The 21,555-nt window shown below is 35.6% G+C and overlaps 1 protein-coding gene across 1 annotated transcript in view; it reads right to left on the bottom strand.

The window, feature by feature from the left end:
• The window catches only part of ANO3 (anoctamin 3), a 398,432-nt gene that overhangs the window by 180,592 nt on the left and 196,285 nt on the right, over positions 1-21,555 (bottom strand). Inside the window, exons 3-4 of the mRNA XM_077761423.1 lie at positions 4,187-4,381; positions 3,036-3,107 (exon numbers count right to left, since the gene is read on the bottom strand). Of these exons, the coding sequence (XP_077617549.1) occupies positions 3,036-3,107; positions 4,187-4,381 (267 nt within the window). The remainder of the gene's footprint in view (positions 1-3,035; positions 3,108-4,186; positions 4,382-21,555) is intronic.

Here is a 21,555-nt window from a genome sequence, read left to right as displayed (position 1 = left end):
TCTTCTCAAAGACAATAAAATCATTCATGTTTTAGATATGCAGCTGACTCTAAAAGAGTACTTTCCAGCCAGGTGTTATATCGAGATGGATTCCTGAACTGCTTGGCGATACTACCATCAGCCAGAGCTTCAATCTCATCTTCACTGTAAAGGCAAATACCTCATGTGTACATGCTTTAATCCCTTTAATCCCTAGAAGCTGTGATATTTTCTTAAATGGAATAAATGGTATATAGATACTGGAGATGCTAAAATATTGACTATAGGGTACAAAGCCTGGAGAGACAGGAACACAAGTCAAATGTTTAGATTGAGGAAGAAAACACGGAGTTAGGACATCCAATTACATTAAGCATTTAGTGAAAATGTTGGCATGTGTGATGGCAATTTATCAAAATAAGATGCATAGAGTTGAATGGAAAGGTTTGCATGACCAGAGTTATTATTAGCTTTTAACAAGTATTAATTTGGGAGAATTATTAGTGAAAGGTGCTTTGCAAACTATGTCATCTGTATGGATACTTTGGACAAGGTTTCCATTCTTGCTTTTGTCTTCTTATCAGAAAATAACAATAGTCACCACTTTCAGAATTAATTACTCTGGGAAAGACCTTTGTACTCTGATAGACTGTATTTGTTCTGATGAAAAGTTATTTTTGATGTTGATGTTGTAGATGAAATGAACCTGCTGGTGGCTGTCTTTTCTTTAATTAGGAAACTTAATAAGCCAGCACTATTTTGTGTGTGCCACACACACAAAAGTGAGTATTATAAGAAATATGACTAATTTGCAGTAATTCAGAATGCTATGATAAATCACAGAGCTCATTGTTTGAAAAATTATGAAAAAGTACCTAGAGGATGCCCTTAGAGAGAAATCAAGATACATGTTTCAGGCTAGAAATTCTTAATTCTCATTACCTTTAATATTTATCTGAGGCATAGTTAAAATTATGGATCCTGAATTCACTTGAGACCAATTACAACTGATTCTCTGGAGCTGGGACCCAGAGAGTTTTGAAAGCCCCTGGGTGACTAGAATATGTAGCCAGAGTTGAGAATCACTGATACAGGCATTGTAGCCAGGCCACCGACATGCTCACTACTGAAACCCTAGTACTAACCTTCTGAAGGTTATAAATAAATTCACACTGAGGTCAGAAAATAAGTGTTGGAGCAGAGTAATATCACTTTCTGATAAATCCCGACTTTATTTTCTTTCTATCCAGCTTATGTAAATGTATGAACAAAGATCACCAGAAATTCTTGGAAATTCTACAGCCTAAAAGAGAATGACTAATTTAAGCAGTCAGAAAAATGAATCTCTGCAACAGTAGCCTAAACCTTAAAAAAAACAAAGGAAAACTTAAATAATCACATGAGTAATTAGAGAGTTTAGAGATGTTGTGTTCATGAAATACAATAAGATGCTCTGAAAACAAAAAAAGACTCCTGGATATCAAATATAAGTATATGACCTCACCCTTCCCTCAACACACACACACACACACACACACACACACACACACACACACAGATATGAAAATTCATTTGGAAGAAAAGTGCAGGACATCTTCCACAACTGAGGCAGAAATCAAAATCATGAGATGAAAACAAATGCACACACATACATGTACACACACCCAAACATTATGTTGTATAACTTTGTAACACGCACAAATAAAGATAATAAAAGTGCACAGAGAGAAGAAAAAACCATTGACAGACGAGAATCAGACAGCAATTGGGTTTTTAGCAGTAACAATGGATGCTAAACAACAGTGAATCAGTCTCTGGATTTTGAGGAAAATTATTTTTTAATGTTTATTTATTTATTTTGAGAGAGGGGTAAAGAGAGAATCCTAAGTATGCTCCACGCTGTCAGTAAAGAGTTTGATGTGGGGATTGAATTCCTGAACCATGATTTCATGAAATCAAGAGTTTGATGCTTGACCCACAGAACCACCCAGGCATCCTGAGGAAAATGATCTTTAACCTAGAACTTTATAACCAAGAAAATAAAATGAAATGTAAGAGTGAACTGAAGTAATTTCAGAGATACAATAATTTAGAAAGTCTGTATCTTACATGAGCCTTCAGAGGTAGTTGCCTCAGGATATCCTCAAAAAAAAAAAATGAGACTAAAAACTAAGAAAGAGGAATATGTTGGAAATTAGAAACTAGACTGAATCCAGTAATCCAACAAGAAGCCAGTGAATGCCAAGAATTTTTTTAAAGAAGAAGAATGAGATAAAGGATATAAAAATAAGAATCTGGAATACAAGAATATTTAGAAGATATTTTCTCCTCCCAAGAAGAAAAAGAAAACAAAACAAAACATAATCTAGGAAAAATAAGACTAATAAACATTTGTGGGATAAAGAAGAAAGTTTAGTGTGGCATGATTTTGAGTATTTGATGGAGGGTTGGAAAGGGGCAACAATGTGACCTTGACTCTAGGACTACTCAAGAGTGGCACAGAGGTCATAAAAATTTGGAACTGCTAAGGCATTATTTGCATCGTAGTGATACATTTGCCAAGTGCAGAGTCAAGAGATATCATTAAAATGTGAAGGAACACGATAAAATGTATAAATATACTACTTAAAGCTACAAAGTAAATCAGTAGAAAGGTTTAAAATTTTAAATGGCAATATAACTATGAATAATTGAAAGGTCATACAAATAAGCTAAATCTTCATCTGACACAACAGGGGATCAAAGGATACTGCTGAAATTTGATAAATCTAGAAACAACAGTATGAATGTGCTTACTGACAGAGAACTGAAAGAAAGTGTTAAAGTTTTTAGTTATGAGGTTATTGTTCATTAAAAATCTTATACTACTCGAATTTCAAGCTGTACATGAAATAGCTTACTCATTTTTTCACCTTAGATTATTATGCTCATCCATCAAATGCTAAAGACCAAGCCTGAATTTTTTTCTTAAAAAAAAATAATGTTATAGATTTGAAGAAGGCAGCTTATGTTTGAAGAGGGGGTAAAGGAGTAGGAAGTACTAGAAATCAACTTACCCAAGCAAAAGTCACTAAGGTCAGCGAAAGAGCATTTGAGCACAGAGTCTTTTTTATCCTCCTCAGCATTAACTGGAAAAAAAAAAAGCCATTCATAGTTTTGGGAAAAAGAAACATTAATATATAAAAAATGACCATGGTGGCTGATACCCAAATGATAGCCAAATATAAACGTTTTTAAGTTAATGAGTTGAAATTGGTTAATTAAATTTTCACTCAGTAAGAGCAAGATGTATCTCTAGTATATTTTAAAGCCTTTTATTTTCTTGAATAATTAGCTCCTAGAAAAGTAGTTATTGGGCATGGATGTAAGCTGCTGATAATTGGTAATGATTTCACAATATTATTGAAAATAGAATCTTAGTATTTTCTTTTTTTTAAATTTTTTAACGTTTTATTTATTTTGGGAGAGAGAGAGAGAGAGTATGAGCGGGGGAAGGACAGAGAGAGACAGACACACACAGAATCTGAGGCAGGCTCCAGTCTCCGCAAACTGTCACCACAGAGCCTGACATGCGGCTCGAACCCATGAACAGTGAGATCATGACCTGAGCCAAATTTGGACGCTTGACCAACCAAGCCACCCAGGTGCCCCGAGAATCCTGGTATTTTCAAAGTTATCCAGAGGAAGAAACAACCTCAAGGAATCATAAAGGAATGCACTCTCATAAGACAAAAAGATGGGATGGGAAAATAAAAACATACCTAATCCACTGAATAACAGGGGGGTTGGTTATATTTTGACCAAAGCCAAATCTTCATTGCTTTATTGTCAATATTATTTAAAATTTTTGGTCTTTCTTTTTAGGAAACTGATTTGATTACTGCTGACATATTCTACTCAGTTACTGGTTATAAATTCTCACCAGAAATGAGAATGAGCTAGTCTGGTCTAGCTGGTCTGTATGTTCCCACAAACAGAAAGTATTAGGTCCAGGTTGGCCTGGACGTTGGCTACTTTCAAGGCAAATAAGAAGTGAAAACATATCTGGCCAAGAACTGGCCTTCCATTGACTGGTATACTGGTCTTCCTATGCTAGCCTTCCTGCTAAGAGCTCTAATAAATACTAGTAAAGTGGATGAAGGAAGGAAGGAATGGCTTGAAAACGCTGACTCTGCCAGTTCAACAAAAGAACAAGATAGCAGCTCACCTTGCTCAGCTCTGTCAGAGGAGATTAAGGTCACAGAAGTGGGAGCCTGAGATTCACTCTCCGTTGACTGGAAGAGTGAGGTAGATTGGCTCAAACTCTTTGAGTAGGCATAGCTCTGAACAAGGCAAGGCAGTGACCTCCGAGATGGTTTTAATGAAGTTTCTTTTGTTATCTCACTCTTGCTTATATTCATACCTGCAAATTCAAAATGGCGAGGTTTAGAAGTGAGAAATAATCAGCAAAAGTCAACAAATACATTTTAATTCTTGTGATGGCTATTTCAGGAAAGTATTCTTGAAAAGCACCACATAAGGACTAGAACTAATTGAGTTCATTTTGTTTTTTATTTTGTCAGGGAAGGTGAGAATTTTGTCAAACAGTCCTGAGAAATAAACAGCTTTCAGTTGACCTTTTATACTTTTAAAAACTTCTGTAAAACAAACAAACAAATAAACAAACCTAACCATTTAAATGGATAAAGGTAACCATTTAAATCTCCAAGTAGCAAGTAATTAAAACCTAATACACACACATTCAAATTACTATTTACTAAACTGAGCCCTTCTTTTTATACTCTAATTTCCCTTAAACATATATACGCTACATTTGAGTTTTCAACAATCTTACAGAGGAGGAATTGTTATTTCTTTTTTAAGTTTATTTATTTATTTATTTTGATAGAGAGAAAGAGAGAGTGAGAGAGGGAGGGGCAGAGAGAGGGAGAAACAGAATCCCAAGCAGGCTCCCCACCACCAGTGCAAAGCCCAAAGCAGGGCTTGAATTCACAAACCATGAGCTCAAGGCCTGAGTGGAGAGATGAAGTCAGATGCCTAACTGACTGAGCCACCCACGCACCCCTGGGTATTGTTATATCTTTTAGTGAAGGGGAATTGAAACTTAGAAAGGAAAAGCAATATTACTTTTGTCACACAGATAAATAAGGGGAAAGGCATTCATATTCCAAGCAAAAACTACCACATCAAGGTGCATCTACAAATTAGTTCAAAACTCCTGAACACCATCTATTCAGCCCCAAATTCACAACATTGAAATGTAAAGATTATTTGCCCAAGTTCATTCCAGTAGAGGTTAAAATGCATAAAGAACATAGCTTATAGGCACATCTGTTTTTACCAACCTCCAGATTCACCTGCCCATCTGCTGAATCTCTGTGTTAGTGTAAATTTCCAAAGTAGTGATTGAAAAGTGAAAAGGATAATGCAAATGCATTAGTACATAGAATGTTCAATTAATGAATGTTACTCATCTTAAATTCAATTTTGAGACCAAGTAAAATCTGGGTCATAGTAGGTATGGGCAAGGATTGAAGACACAGGAAAGGTACATTTTCAGTAATTATCCCAGGTGGTAACGCCAGTGAAGTCTTGTCTATGAAGGTAATCTGAGGGGCTTCTTTTTGGTGTATTCCTACTCCTACTTCTCCATCTTCATTTATAATTCTTGGGTTCAACACATTTTCTTCAAAGGATGATGCATATAAAGTAGAAAGCTCCCCATATAAAACGTTAAGTGCTGAAAATATTTGTCAAATGCAACACTTAAGGAAAACAGAGGAAATGATGTTGAAGATGAAACAAATGAAACAAATGTCCGTCCCACGTACAGCTCTGCATCTCCCTTCCTATGGGTCTTCAGTGCAGTGCTTTCTCATTTCCTGAACTACTGAGTGTTTCCAAAGTTATTATACACATCATCTTTGCTGGAAACCAATATAGTCTAAGCTGAAAGTCTGATATGCTAACATTCTAAAGAATGTTTCTTTTCAAAGTTCCACGTTCAATACTGTCACATTCTGCTTGGCATAACAGTATCTGTTCTTTGCACGGAGTGATTAACATCAGCTACCCCCACAGCATTCAGAACATTTTTCTTCTTTGTCCCAAAGTTTCATTTCTTTCTTTGTGTGGCTCTACCTGTTACCCTTGAATAATATTTGATAACTAACCCTTAAAGCTAATAACCAGAGAAGTGACTGCAGCAACATGTCAATTTGGGTAAGCCTGTGCAGCTCCTGAGTTCAAGGATAAATGTGTCAACAGCAGCCAATGTGTCATTTTCTATATTTAGAACAGATTTTTCTAAAGCAACAATTAGCTACTTCCAAATGTTTTAAAAGCACTTCATAAATGCTGACATATTTATAGGAATCTCCTGAAATAACATTTTACTTGTGAATATCCAAATGTCCAGGAGATGTAATTGCAAATAAGATATCTTCTAAAAATGCATTCTCATAAAACATCTAACACCAAAGGAGGAAAAGTTGCTATTCAAATACCATTTAATTCAATGGGCCTTGAGTTGATACAGAGTTTTTTAATTGAAAAAAAAAACAAAAACCCAACAGATTCTTAGAAAACTTCAAAGAGACAATTGGGAAATAAAGAAAAAAATCATTGATTTTCTTAGTGTAAAATATACATTTTCTAAAGATAAACTCTGTTGGTAAGATTTCTCTTCAAGAAAACTAACTCATTCTAAGACTCATGTGAAGAAATATATTTGTTTTTTAATAGAATGAACTCTGAAAACTCTACCAAGCAAATGGTTAGAAGAATTTTGGAACATTTGTATTCAAATAAAATGATATTATGACTTAATGGGTTTTACATTATGTCCATAAGAGAGAGATTTAAAAAAATAACAAATGTAGTTGTCTGACTCTTGTTCTAATCTCACAATGAATTAAGTGCTTTAGCAAAACTTTACATCTTCTTCAGAAATATTTTAGAATTGATGGCCCATAAATGGGCATTGTCTCAGGATGCCATTTGGTCCTATAAAATATAAACCACTCTCCTATAATAGTATAGGAAAGTAGATTTGTATCGTAGATTTGTACTGTAGATTTCCTACAATAGTAGATTGTAGGAAAGCACATTTATTTAAATAATAAGCATTGGTGAAAAAAACGTAGAAATGTACACAGAACTTTCTCCTTCTCTTCCTTGTCAAAATCACTGTGGCTCTGTTGTCTTTAAAATTTTTTATGTTTATTTTTGAGACAGAGAGAGAGAGAGAAAGAGACAGTGTGAGTGGGGGAGAGGCAGACACAGAATGCGAATCAGACTCCAGGTTCTGAGCTGTCAGCACAGAGCCAGATGTGGGGCTCAAACTCATGAGCCATGAGATCAGGACCACATGGGGCTCGAACTCATGAACTGTTGAGATCATGACTGGAGCCGAAGTTGAAGTCGGAAGCTTAACCTACTGAGCCACCCAGGCACCCCACTGTTGTTTTTAAAGAAACATTTCTGATTTGTTGTTTGAATGTGCTCTTGTTGGCGGAAGTTATTGCTGGTGATAAAAGCACCATTTACTGAGTGCCTACGACGTGCCAGGAGCACCCTGCACGGTATCAGTAATTCTTCAACTAGTCCTGTTGAGACTTTTCATCCCCATTTTACGTGGGACAATCCTGAGACACAACGGATTTAAGTAACTGGTCTCTAGTCCCACATGTAGGAAGAGTTGGAGCCTGGAACAAGCCGGGTCCACCCAACTTCAAGGCTTCTACTCTTCGCAATGAAACATGCAGTTTCTTTGCTTACCCAGAAACTTCTCTCACAATAGTTTGCTCTTCATTCATTTTTCAGTTTTACTCTCACTTTGAATAAGAAAAAGTATGTCTCTTGTAGCAGGATCCTAGTAGAACAGGATGGCTAACTCAGAGTAAGCGAAGCAAGTTTAATAAAAGCATTATTTACAAAGGTGTGAGCAGGTCTAAGAAAAACCAATACATGTTGATGAAGTTTCCTACAACAAGGGGCAGAAACCTTTATTACCTTTGGGGCTGCAGAGCAGGGAGAGAGAGGCAACATAAAAACCTAGAAATAATTATATCTGGAGGAGAGGAAATCCTGCAGAACTTATATGATGATATAGCAGAATGTAGCCACTGTAATATCACAGAAGGGCATGCAGCCAGCCAGGGCACAAAATACCCCAACCTCTCCTTTGTCAATTTCTAACCTGCTGCTGATGCTCTCAACTGGTCAAATCTAAATAGTAGTCAGATGTAGCGCAAACTCTTGGTTGTTGTAGTCCATAGATATCTGCTCCCTGGGAAACAGGACAAGGTAGAAAATGGTACAGGATGGATCTAGAGGGATAAATAAAGATTATCCACTTCACACACAAAAATGTAGAACTCAGGGGAGCTTTCAGCACAACTTTTGAGGATAGAAAGCAGCATTACATACTTTTATCATTAGAGTATGAAATTATAAGGCTGTTTTATTTTTTACTTTTTGGTCATAAGTTGTAAGTATTCTAAGATGTTTTCAAGTAAACACTGAATAGGCAACTATTGACATTTTTTTACTTTTGACTAACTGGCTAAGTGCAAGACTCTATGCACGAGATAAAAGTGAACTATACATACTCAGCCTTTAAACAAGAGTTATTAGCGAAATCAAAATTTATCTCATTCAATTAATATATATTAGGTATTATCTCATTCAATTAATATATATTAATATATATTAGGTATTAGCGTGAATAAGGTCTCTAATAAGTCTAATGCAAGATTAGAATACTGTCAGAAAGGCACTAAGTTATGAAGGGGGTTTAAAGCAGTAAAATACATTTTCAAAGCCCCGAAGGTTGAAATGAGAGGCCTCATTTTATCTCTGTTTTATTTCTAATTTCCAAGTCACACAGCCCACCTCAAATAAGTTCATTTTCTTTGCTGTATGGATTCTTAAAAATATATATTTTGCTTTAATAAAATTCATGTTTGCATTTATTTATTGCATTATTATTTAACATATAGTCTAACTGTTTGGTAAGTTCCATGAGGGCAGGGACCACATTTGTCTTGTTCACAGCCATAGTGTCAGCATGTGGCATTGGGTCTACATATATAGTATGCAAATAAATATTTACAAAAATAAGACTCAAATAAGGCTCTAGTAATTAATGAGTTTACTAATTAATATCTTCATTTGAGAAGTATTTACTCTAATAGATTCCAGATATCCTTTCTAGACAATGGGGATATAGCAGTGAACAAAGAGATAAAACTCCTTGCCTCCACGGAGATTGAAATACAGATTCAAGGGGTACATGCACCCCAATGTTTATAGCAACATTATCAACAACAGCCAAACTATAGAGAGAACCCAAATGTCCACCAACTGATAAATGGACACACATGCACACATATACACACAATGGAATATGACTCAGCCATCAAAAAGAGTGAAATCTTGCCATTTGCCATGACATGGATGGAGCTAGAATGTATTATGCTAAGTAAAATAAGTCAATTAGAGAAAGACAAATACTGTAAGATTTCACTCATTTGTAGAATTTAAGAAACAAAACATGAACATATGGGAAGGAGGAAAAAGACAAGATTGGTAAACAAACCACAAGGGTCTCTTAATGATAGAGAACAAACTGAGAATTGGAGGGAGGTGGATGGGGAATAGGTGGGTGATGGGCACTGGGTGCTGTATGTAACTGAAAATCACTGAATTCTACTCCTGTAACCAATATCACACTGTATGTTAACTATTTAAATTTAAATAAATATATAAATAAGTAAATAAATAAATAAAATCTCAAGGGGAAATCAAGAGGCATTTACTCTCCATGGAAACAGTGTTCTGAATCTTACATGCTCATACAACCTATTACCTATAATACTTTTTGGAATACAAATGAGATTTTTCTTTAAATTAAATATTTGTATGGTAGTGTCGTAAATATGAACATTATCATTACAAAAACAATGATCCACACATGATTTGAGCTATTCTAAATCCTACTCCTCTGTCCTCAGTGGCCATTCATTTCCTTGCTTCCCTTTTAGTACTCAAACTAGATTTTGGCAGGAATTGAAGCTGAGAGTAAGAGATTGCAGGCATTTGTGAAATGTGTTAAGATGCAAAGGGATTTCTTTAGAATGTACAGGTGGAAAAATAAAAAGATATAGAAACAGGAGTACAAGATAAATCTTTAGCTGAGATTTCTGCCATCATTTTGTGTGTGTGTAGAGGTAAGACAGAACTCCTGATCATTCTTGCCTGCTTCATGGAAGGCAAATCCATATGAAAACAAATTTTTGGATTTGCATTAGGATTTGCATTTTGTGAAGATATAAATTTTGAAGTTTTATAGTACTTCTGGCAAGCTGCAAAGTTCTATTGTTTACACTATTGCAGGACGAGCTGTTCCACTCTGAAGAGCTCAAAGATGGCATCTGGATTTTGCCCAAGTGCATGGACCCAGCAAGGAAACCTGGACTACACCCTATTCTTGAAGTGGGAAGGGCCTGAAGACTCCCATTACATCTCACTGGTCTATGATGGCATTTTGAATCTAATTCAGTATGTTGCAACCGCACAGTGTTACTGGGAAAACGAGTTAACTCAACCAGAAGCAACTGATGTGTGGACTCTGAACCCAAACAGAAGCATGATTCGTCTAACCAACACTGCACCAGGGGACAACCTGTTCTATATTTTCAGGCAGCCATGAACATTTGTAAACACAGACCTTCCCACTTCTTGCCACCTGCTACTGTTGTTTTTAGTTATGGGTTTCACCATACTGTGCCAAAGGCTGGCAACTTCCATATCTCCTTTTGAACATAGTTTGATATTTTAGCATTGGAAGCTTATTTCAAAAGCTTAAGAATGGGAAAAATGAGCTTCTACTAGAAAACAGAAAAAAATAGTATTGATTTGGGATATTTTTCAAGAAATTTAGGATGAAAACATTTTTGCTGTTAGTATTATGGTTTTTTAAAAAGTCCATTTTAAAATATCAAAGATAAGTAATGTCCTACAGGGCTCAAACTCATGAACTATGAGATGATGATATGAACCAGAACTAATAATCTGGTGCGTAATGAACTGAGGCACCCAGGTGGTCCCTTACGGTCAACTATTTCTTAAAAATATTGCACTCCTCATTCAGTTGTCTTTGCACCTTTGTCAAAGATGAGTTGTCTCTTCTTGTGTAGGTTATTTTCTGGGCTTTGTATTCTGTTCTGTTCATTATGTGTCTATCCTTTCACCTATACCAGGTTGTCTTGACAACTCTAACTTTATAGTGTCTCTTAAAAACAGGCAGTGCTAGTCCTCTATTTTTTTTTTAATTGCTTTGACTATTTGAGTTACTTTACCTTACTTTATACACTTTATAATCACCTTATCTATAATTGATTTATAATTGTTATTACACTTGAGATTGAATTAAATCTATATATCACTTTGGAGACAATTAACATCTTAACTGTATCAAGTTTCCAATCCATGAACCCATTGGGATCATTGCATGAGGTTTTTTTTTTTTATTTCACCATATTTTTGTAGTTTTCTCCATACAAATACTGCACACATTTTATTAGATTTATAGCTAACTATGTCATTTTGTTGGAGCTATTAAAAAAGGTAAATATTCTTTTTTAAAAAATTTTTAATGTTTTATTTATTTTGAGAGAAAGATAGAGACAGCATGAGCAGGGGAGAGTCAGAGAGAGAGTGGGAGACACAGAATCCGAAGACAGGCTCCAGGCTCTGAGCTAGCTGTCAGCACAGAACCCAACATGGGGCTCGAACCCACAAACCGTGAGATCACGGCCTGAGCTAAAGTCAGACACTTAACCGACTGAGTCACCCAGGCGGCCCATAAATTTCTTTTCAATTTCAATTTTCTAGTTTTCAATTGTGCACTGCTTATGTATAGAAATGCAATGATTTTTGTTTATTAATACTGTATTTTGTGAACTTGGAAACTTGCTTTATGGTTTCAAGAGAATTTTGGTAGATTCCTTGGAATTCTCTACATAGATAAGCATGTTGTCTGCAAATAAGGGTAATACAACTTCTTACTTTCTAATTGAAATCTTTTCCTCTTGTATCCTCATTTTATTCTCTAGGGCTTCCAATGCAATACTGTGTAGGAATGGTGAAAATAGACAATCTCGCCTAATTCCTAATCTTGGAAGGCAGTCTTTCATGATTAAGCATGTTGTTGATGTTAAGTTTTTAATAAATGTCCTATATCAAATGGAGGAAGTTTCTTTGTATTCCTGGATTGCTGACACTGTTAACATGACAGATGTTTAATTATTTTTTCGATGCCTATTGATATATCAGGTAGTTTTCTTGTCAAATATGTTAGTATGGCAAATTATATTGATGGATTTTTTTCATTTTGTTTTTTTTTAATTTTTTAATGTTTCATTTATTTCTAGGAGAGAGAGAGAGAGACAGCGTGAGCAGGGGAGGGTCAGAGAGAGAGAGAGTCACAGACTCTGAAACAGGCTCCAGGCTCTGAGCTGGCAGTCAGCACAGAGCCCGACGCGGGGCTCGAACCCACGAACCGGGAGATCATGACCTAAGTGAAAGTCGGACGCTTAACCGACTAAGCCACCCAGGCGCCCCTCATTTTGTTTTGAAACAGCCTTGCACACCTGTGTAATAGTTGTTATATTTAATTCTCAAATAATCCTGAAAGAAAGCTTTAATCATACATACTTAAGAGTGAAAAAACAAAAATTAATTAGAGACATTCACCCCATAATTGCCAAACCTATGAACTGAACTCAAGTCCCTGGGATTTGCAAGCTAAGTTCCTTTCACTGTAGCACCACCTTTCATATGTGCAAGAAGAAATACTATTGATGGGCTCTAGGACAACCACAAAGCTTCTCCCTTCTTATACTCCACTTCCAAGGTTAAGGGGGTCCTAAGAAATGGACATTTTGTTGAGAGTAAAGCCAATAGGTACACCAACAAAAAATAATAATAAACTCTGCCATGGCCAGCCTCTTTGGTCTTGCCTATCTCTCTTTCATGTGTCAGGGCTTATAAAAGTGAAGCAAGAACACTATAAGTAGAGTTTAAGCAGGTAATCTTTTGGATGATGATTTAACCAGTTGAGATTACACTTGAGGGATGTTTTCACGTTTCTTCAAGATTTCCTTGTGTTTTTCAAGACTTTGAAAGAATGTTTCTAATTAGCTATAGGCCAAGAAGAGAAGCACCTAGGAAGCCTCTAGGTCTACTATTTGTTATTTTATGTCTTAAAACAGAGCCCCATTCAGCAGAGTCAGTAATTTTACATAGAATTTTGAGGCCAAGGCCCTAGTTAGGAAAACAAACAAAAGTGTCTTGTGTCCTCTCTGCATACCTTTCTCATGAACCTATTTTAAGACTTGAAAATAATTACCCTGGGTTTCAGCTAAGTCTTTGTCTTAGCACAAGAAATACTTACAACCCCCAGGAATCCTATATTCCCATTTTTTTTTTGTCTAGTTACACAGCATTATTGGAAGATACTTACTGGATAGAAATACCAACATTCAAATAAAGGCTAAGGGACAACAAAGAACTCTTTTAATAAATGTTATTTTATTTAGGGCAGAGAAGAGGACTAAAGTGTGGATGATCTTATCATATATAGATCCTTATATATCAAGAGTATCATTAAGGTATTTAGAGCAACACCATTTGTCATGTAAAGTGGCATAGTTAATAAGAAAAATGTTTCCAGTCTATACAAAATCAATGCTGAACACTTTCAACATTATATCTAAGCTAAAAATAGTAAAAAAAAAAAAAAAGAATAGTCCATTTATTTCAGTCAAAATCTAATGTCAAAAACTTCAAATGGGTTTCATCGCCTCCTAATTTTCTTTTAAAAGCTGTCTGCATATAAATGTTCTGCACTTGTCACTATAATACAGAATGTAAATTGATAGACTGACATTATAGAAAAGAATGTTTTCAAAATTTTTCATATTATGCAGATATAGTGCCCATTTCAAAGATAAAGGAAAAGAAAAAAATGTGCCTGGATTTATTTCACAGGCTCTTTAAAAAAAAAAAAAAATCACTGATAAGTCCTTGATAAGTCTTTTTCCAAAGTGACACACCAAAGAACAAAGGAAATGGTCCAGAAGTTTCCTTTTATTACATTTTTTTTATTTGATTGAGAGAGAGAGAGAGAGAGAGAATCCCAAGCAGGCTCCATGTTCAGTGAGGAGTCTGATGCAGGGCTCAATGCCATGACCCTGGGACTGTGACCTGACCTGAAATCAAGATTCTGAGCCACCCAGGTGCCCCTTGTCTGGAATTTTCTAATCCTTAAAAAGAAAAATGGACTGATGCAGAAAGAAGTGCTGCATTTTGCAATGAGAACAATGCAAAGTCAGATTCAAAAGACAGGAGCCCACTGACAGCCAGTTTTGGGTCTCTTAGCAAAATCTGCGACCACAATTTCTGATTGGGATTTGCATTTTCAGGGAAGGTTACTTTCTTTTTAACTCACGGTTTGGATTACAAACCCTTTGCAGTCAAAGAGGCAGCAGCGGGGCAAACAGATGGCACTGACACCTGGCTAGGTTCCTAACTCAGTTTAGGGTACAGCAGTGACACTGAACATAGTATCTTCAGTTGGGCTTGACAAGGCTTTCTGAGTACACTCTGTTATGTAAATGCACAAGATGGTACTCTAATTCAAAAGGGAATACTGTCCTTGGAAATTCCTAACAGGCCTGCAATATGGCATTTCCCCATAAGTCAATTGGTACAACAGCCTTAGGGTAGATCTAGGAATATTCAGGAGCTTGTAAAGAAACACTAGGTAGACCTAAGGCCACAAGTGTGTGTGCTCAAGTGGGGATGTGGTTTTAGGACAGATGAAAAAATAGTCACTCCTCTGAATAATAAGCATTTTCTACAAATCAAAACAAATAAATTGGCCAGAACACAGACAATTCTGAGAAGAGTAGTGCATGTTTTTTATTAAAAAGAAAAATTAATTCCAAATCATGGGATAACTCCAATTTTGAATTTGGATTAAGTTCCAAATTCTGGACAATTCCAATTCCAAAATTGTAGTATTCTATGGTTTTCAGTAGTTAATTTTGTCATTCTGTTTCTAAGATAAGTCTCAAGGCCTTTATTCAGTTCAAATTGTATTCTAGTTATTCTCATCTGTACTTTATTTAACATCTTTTCTATGTCTTAAATGCATCACTGTGAAGCTGCCAATAAATGCAAGGAGGCTATAAACTTAGAGGCATATTTTTATAGACTTGGGTATGAACCAATGTGCATAAATCTCTCCATTAATCCAATCCCTTTGTTTGATATTGAAAAAAAAATACGAAAACTCAAAGACGAAATCAATGAAAACAGTACATAAATACAGTTAACGACATAAGTGCTTTGGGGTTAAGGTACAACACCCCTTCTAAAGTAAGGAGTTTGTTTAGTATTAAATATATTTTAAATAAAACTTAAACTGATTCTCTGGCATATTAAATCATACTGAAATTTATGGTATTTATATATGTAATATATATAGGTTAAAATAATAAGACTTATCTACAAATACGAGAGAGTAATTATACTGAAATTGAAAAAATTAGCCAATTCCAGGGAAATGTATTTAAGCTATGTTCAGAAAAACAGTTTTCCCAAACTGCATGATAATATTCTTATTTAGGGTTTAAAAAAATTCATCATACAGACAATCTAATGATTATCTCTGGTTAAAAAAAAATAAATAAATGAGGTAATTTCTTAAGCACCTATGGGAAAGGTATTAAGAGATGCCAGGATGGCAATTTGAAAATATGTGTGATTAAGCCAGGCATAGCTCTCTTCATTTCCTCCCCTTGCTTTAATGAGCATCATGGCAACCTAGTGCCAAGGCAAGACTCAGCACTGCTGAGTAAATACAATTCATGGCTTCCATGGGATTGTAGGGTGAAGTAGGGGGGTGTTCTTTTCCTTCCTGCATGCAGGAACATATTCCTAAAGAATCTTGTGAATCTCTTTAGGAAGGATGCCTGGATTCTGCAACAATGGTGATCGTCTAGAACATTCATTTCCAGAAATACATGGAGATTTTTCTGACTCCATTTGTGATTTTAGAGGTTAACAAGGAATGAAATGGGAACAGATAATTAATTCAAAGTAAAGGAGACTAAGAGGAATGTGGCTTTGTGTGACTTACCTTCTCTATACTTTGCTCAATATACTCAATATTCAATAATAATAATATATTCAATAATGCCTCCACACATATCCATACCCCCATACACTCTTTCCTCATTCTTCCCTTAAAAGTAAAATTTCCTTCTTTTGAATTTTAATAGCACCTAGTCTGCTTAACTAATAATGATCATTTTAATTTGAATTATAATTTTTCTCAGTAAGCTACATCTCTACCATTGGACTCAGCCCCTTGAGATCAGGGATCACAGATCCTTGTTCATTTGTCTTATATAAACTTGCTCAGTGGTATACATTCGTGGGACAATTGGAAGTACTGTGTGGATTTCAATACTCTATGGGGTCAGCCATGACCTTAAAATATACCTTCACAGGCTGAAAATCCTAAAACAATTATCAGAGTATTAAATTAATAACAATATTGCTTCACTCTACTACAATTATGAGATTAAGTATGTTACTTATTAAGAATATATACATACGGAAAATGATATTCATGTACCATTTTTAATATTTTGATTAGTTAGTATTTACTTATCAAACAAATTATTTATTTGGACTTTCTTGGTTTAGTTTAGTATATATTATTAGAATAATAATTATACTTATTAAGGGCTTTTTATATGTAAGACATGGTGCTAAATCATTTATATATAATATTTCTGATCTCATAAAATGTTTCGTATCCTCATATTAAGTAGTGGCTGAAAATATAGAGTCAGATGGTCTAATTAAATTGCTTGAGTTCATATAAAGACTTGGATTGCTATTCAAATCCAAACTTGTATTTTACTAAATCCTATGGAATTTTCACAATGGTTCTCTTATCCCTCTATGAATATTTAAAAATTTTAAACTATAATGTGCTTAATTTAAGAAATAATCAGTATGTAACTTGGATATATTTGTTGTTGGAAATCACATTAAAATTAACAGACATAAGAGTGATTTTATGTCATTAATTTTCCAATTAATATGCCTTTAATTTCCAGGACCAACCACATACATGGAGAAGTGTCCACTTCACTGACCCTATGTTGAAATGTCACAAGGAGAGTAGAAGATGGAGGATTATAATATTTAATCTTAGGCCGTATGGGTGAGAAAGGACAAGTCTAAACACTATCTTCAAATGCAAACAATGTGTTAAAACAATGATACAACTAATTGTACCTATAATACAGAATGTGTTAAGTCACAAATAATGCAGAATATGAGGAAGGCAAAAATAGGTGTGGATTTCTTGGGTTGCGTGAATGAACAGAGGTGATAAGAAGGAAGTGAGATGATGTGGGGATGAGCACTGGGTGTTATATGGAAACCAACTTGACAATAAACTATTTGTAAAAATAAATAAATAAATAAATAAAGAGACTACATATATATTAAAAAAAAGAAGGGAGTTAGATGAGTAGAGAAGTATCCATGAAGTGCATACAAACCTGCCAGCATGTCACACAAAGATCATACTAGCTAAAGTTTGTGAACACATTCCTGAGTGTTTTGACTTGAATTATTAAAAGACAGCATTTGGTGAAATGCAAAATTGTATTAGCGTGATCAATTTATTTTTCAAACTCTGTGATAACTTCCTTAACAATTTTTTTAATGTTTATTAATTTTTTGAGAGAGAGAGAGACAGAGTGTGAGCAGGGGAAGGGCAGAGAGAGGGAGACAGAATCCAAAGGTGGCTCCAGGCTCTGAGCTGTCAGCAGAGAGCCTGATGTGGAGCTCAAACCTATGAACCATGAGATCATGCCCTGAGTCAAAGTCAGACACTTAAGCGACTGACCCACCCAGGCACCCCTGTGATAACTTCTTTTTTACAAAGTCTACTACTATACAACCTAATATTCACCTTCTGGTCGGCATATCTCTGAAAGGAATATTAGTTTAACTTAAGGTAATTAATATGCAAATGATAAATGCTTTTCTCACAGTGGCAAAATGTTCAACACTAGCTAATCTAATTAGTCCTAACGTCTTTTTTGAAATAAATGTCTCCTTATCTGGAATACAGCTATTTATTTACATCAGTATTCTCTCTTAGACTGTAAATTACTTGTAGTCCAGATCAACAACTAATTTACCTTTATATCTTCCAAACCATGGGACTCCATACTCTGTATATTTGGCAGAGTGAGCAAATGACTGAATGAAAGAATGAAATATTTCAGTCTTCAGATAAATCAGAGTTGGTTTTCCATCTGTCAAGTTTTACAAACGGAAGCCTCTATTTCCACTAAAGTTAAAAGACTTTTCTGGTTGTTCTACTAAAGAAAAGCATTATAATTTAAGCCAACAGATTCATCCTAGAACTAGAGAAAGCCCTGTGTCAGAGATTCAGGAATCTCAGGTTCCAGGACAGAAAGACAAAACTGTTCTGACAACCAGCAGCATCCTTAATACGTGGAGCGCCCATCCTCCAAACAATGGGAACTCCTACTTAAGCTTCTGTAACACCAGACTCAGCACTTCTGCTTAGGGTTATGTCATTCCCTGCTTTGAAACTGTCGGTGGCTCCCCTGGGGCAGCCTGTTCCGCATTCAGACTGTTCCAGCTGTTAAGACCTTCTTTTTCTAGAGAGGCAATTTTCCTTCCTATGATTCCCAACATTGGTCCTTGTCCGGCCCTTCAGAAAATTGAAAACTACATGCTGTCTTTCTTCCATATGTAGCTCTTCAAATATTTGCACGCATCTCTTACTTTCCCTTTAAGTCCTTTCTTCTCTAAACACCTTGTTTCTGCAACTGGTTTACAACCACATAGAAAACTATCATGGCATTGGGCCCTATCACAGAGACAGTCATTTAATTACTCAGCCACATAAACAATCAGGCATATGGCTGCCTGGCCTCTACGGGTATCGTATCATCCCTATTACTACATCACTTTGCAACAAGCAAAAGGAGGACAGCACATCACTTAAATTATCATCCTACTCGTACAATTTAATACCCCTGCCAAGGCACAAACAGAGACAAGATGATGAGAGGGAAATAATCTGCTGTGGGAAAAACACATGATAGTCATCGTTTTCAGGGTAATTTGTATCATGATGAAAATGAGAGATAACACGTTATTTCACCACAGATTTCTTAGACTTAAATTCACTATATATATATGTATACATATATGTTCACATATGTGTATATATATGTATGTTTATATATATACATATATATATCAAATTTAATGTACGGACATGAATTCATGTAACTGCCGTCCCTTAAATGTCAGGTCAGTAAACAATAGATGGTAGATATGGGGAGTGGAAATCCAGTGTTACAAACTGCAGGGGGATAAACAATTTATGTGCATTCTTCAAGGCTTTCTTAGCTGACTCCAGGCTAAAGCTGGTTAGAGAGTGCTTGAAACTTTCCAGGAAGAGCAAAGAAGTCTCTGGAGCTACAGAACAGTGAGCAGAAGAGTGAAGAACATAAGGCAAAGGCAAAGCCAGGAGACATATACTGTAGGAGCCTGTAAACCTTGAAAATGAGTTTGCCTTTTTTATTATAACTGAGACTGGAAATCAGTAGAAGGTTAAAAACAGGAACATGATTTAATGGTTACTTTGAAGGCTTGCTCTGTTATGTGGAAAATAAGCTAGAGGAAGTCAGGCTCGAGAGTGGACAATTAAGGTGCTGCAGAAGTAGTCCTGGTGACACAAAACAGATGTTGCATTAATGTGCTAGTGAGACTGAAGGTGTGACAAGTTCCCATTCAAGCTGCATTTTGAAGTTAGATCCAAAAAGATTTGTTGATGAACTGTCACACTTCCTCTGTGCCTGTATTTAATGAACCTAACTAAACTTCGATTTCTGCATCTTTAGAATAAAATATTGTCTTAGTAGTATACTAAACCTAGACAATGATCCCCAATGGCTGCTATTATTGTGAGGAGAGAGAGAAGAAACCAGGTATTATGTGCTTCCTAACAGAAATGTACAATACCGATGATGAGCTACTCTTGACAAAAAGTGGACCTGAATCTGATCATGTTTCTAAATCTAACTTACTGATCATGTCTCTAAATCTTACACGAAATACAAGCAGCCAAGGCACATATTCACACCAAGGGAATGTAACTAGCAAATATAGGTAAATCTGAAAGACACAAATTTCAGCTGCCCATCAAACAACCCAAGAGACAAAATGAGAGTGTGAAGACCCAATGCATGAACAGAAATCTGAGAAACATACCAGACAATTCGAATGTATGAGTCTTTTCAGATTCTGACCTGAATAACTACAAAAATAAATTTGGGACAATTCATGAAATATACATGATTGGGTATTAGCATCCTGATATTAAGGATGCTAATTTTTTAATATACAAAAATGATATTTTGGCTTGGGTCTTAAAACTTTCTTAAATTTTACAGGTACACAGTGAAAAATTTACTAAATACAACATGATATATGGCATTTGATGAAAGCTAATTTAGTGGATGGTAGAATCGAATAAGGGTATAGATAGAACATGTTCCATCAGGAGTTGGTTGATAATGTTGAAGCTGAGTGTATGTACGTAGGTATTCAATTTATGATTCCTTCTACTTTTGAATTATTTGGAGTTTTCCATAATAAAAGATCATAAAACTAAAAATATTGGAAGGATTACTGCATAACTCATCTATACTTATCCAAGTGCGTTCTTTCAAAATTTGGGCAGGAAATGTAAGCATGAATGATAAACATATCACAATATTTGATTATTTAATTTCCCTTTTGACATATTTTACAAAGGAAATAAGCCACAAACAGCTATGTTTTCACACTTTATTGGTCTTTTACCCAAAAATCCATTTCCTGGGTCACTGTAATCAGGACCTAGATTTTGTTCAGGCTTCCACCCATTTAAAACTGGTGAGTCTGCCCCTCAGCTAAGGGTAAATCCTGAGAAATTGAACCCAGTGGTGGTAACACCATTGCCTGTGACTGTGATTTCTTACAAGTGAGCATGTGACCCCATTTATGTCAAAAGAAATGGAAAGGAAGTATGTTAATGAGAGCATATGGGAAAACTTTGTCACTGTGAAAGGAGATATAAGGAACACTTCTTGCAGTGGGATGGTGTGTGTATGTGTTTAACTGCAGGAATAGCTGCAGCCATTTTGTGATCATGAGGTACACTAGCCTGGGGATGAGAACAAGCCTCTGGAGATGATAGGCAGAGAGAGGTATATAACCTGGATCAATACTGACAGCGCTGAGATGGAGATAGTAAATTGGAGCATTAAACAATCCTGAAGGAGCCTAATTTGGAATTATTGGTTATGTCATTTGTTGGTATGTCGTTTATGAGAAAATAAATGTTCCTCATTGTTTAAAGGGTTCCAAATTAGGTTTTCTGTTACTGTCAAA

The sequence above is a fragment of the Crocuta crocuta genome, unplaced genomic scaffold, assembly GCF_008692635.1.
Source record: "Crocuta crocuta isolate KB4526 unplaced genomic scaffold, BGI_CrCroc_1.0 scaffold884, whole genome shotgun sequence".
Taxonomy (NCBI): domain Eukaryota; kingdom Metazoa; phylum Chordata; class Mammalia; order Carnivora; family Hyaenidae; genus Crocuta; species Crocuta crocuta.
The sequence above is the reverse complement of the archived record's forward strand: the minus strand, read 5'-3'. Positions and strand labels throughout refer to the sequence as shown.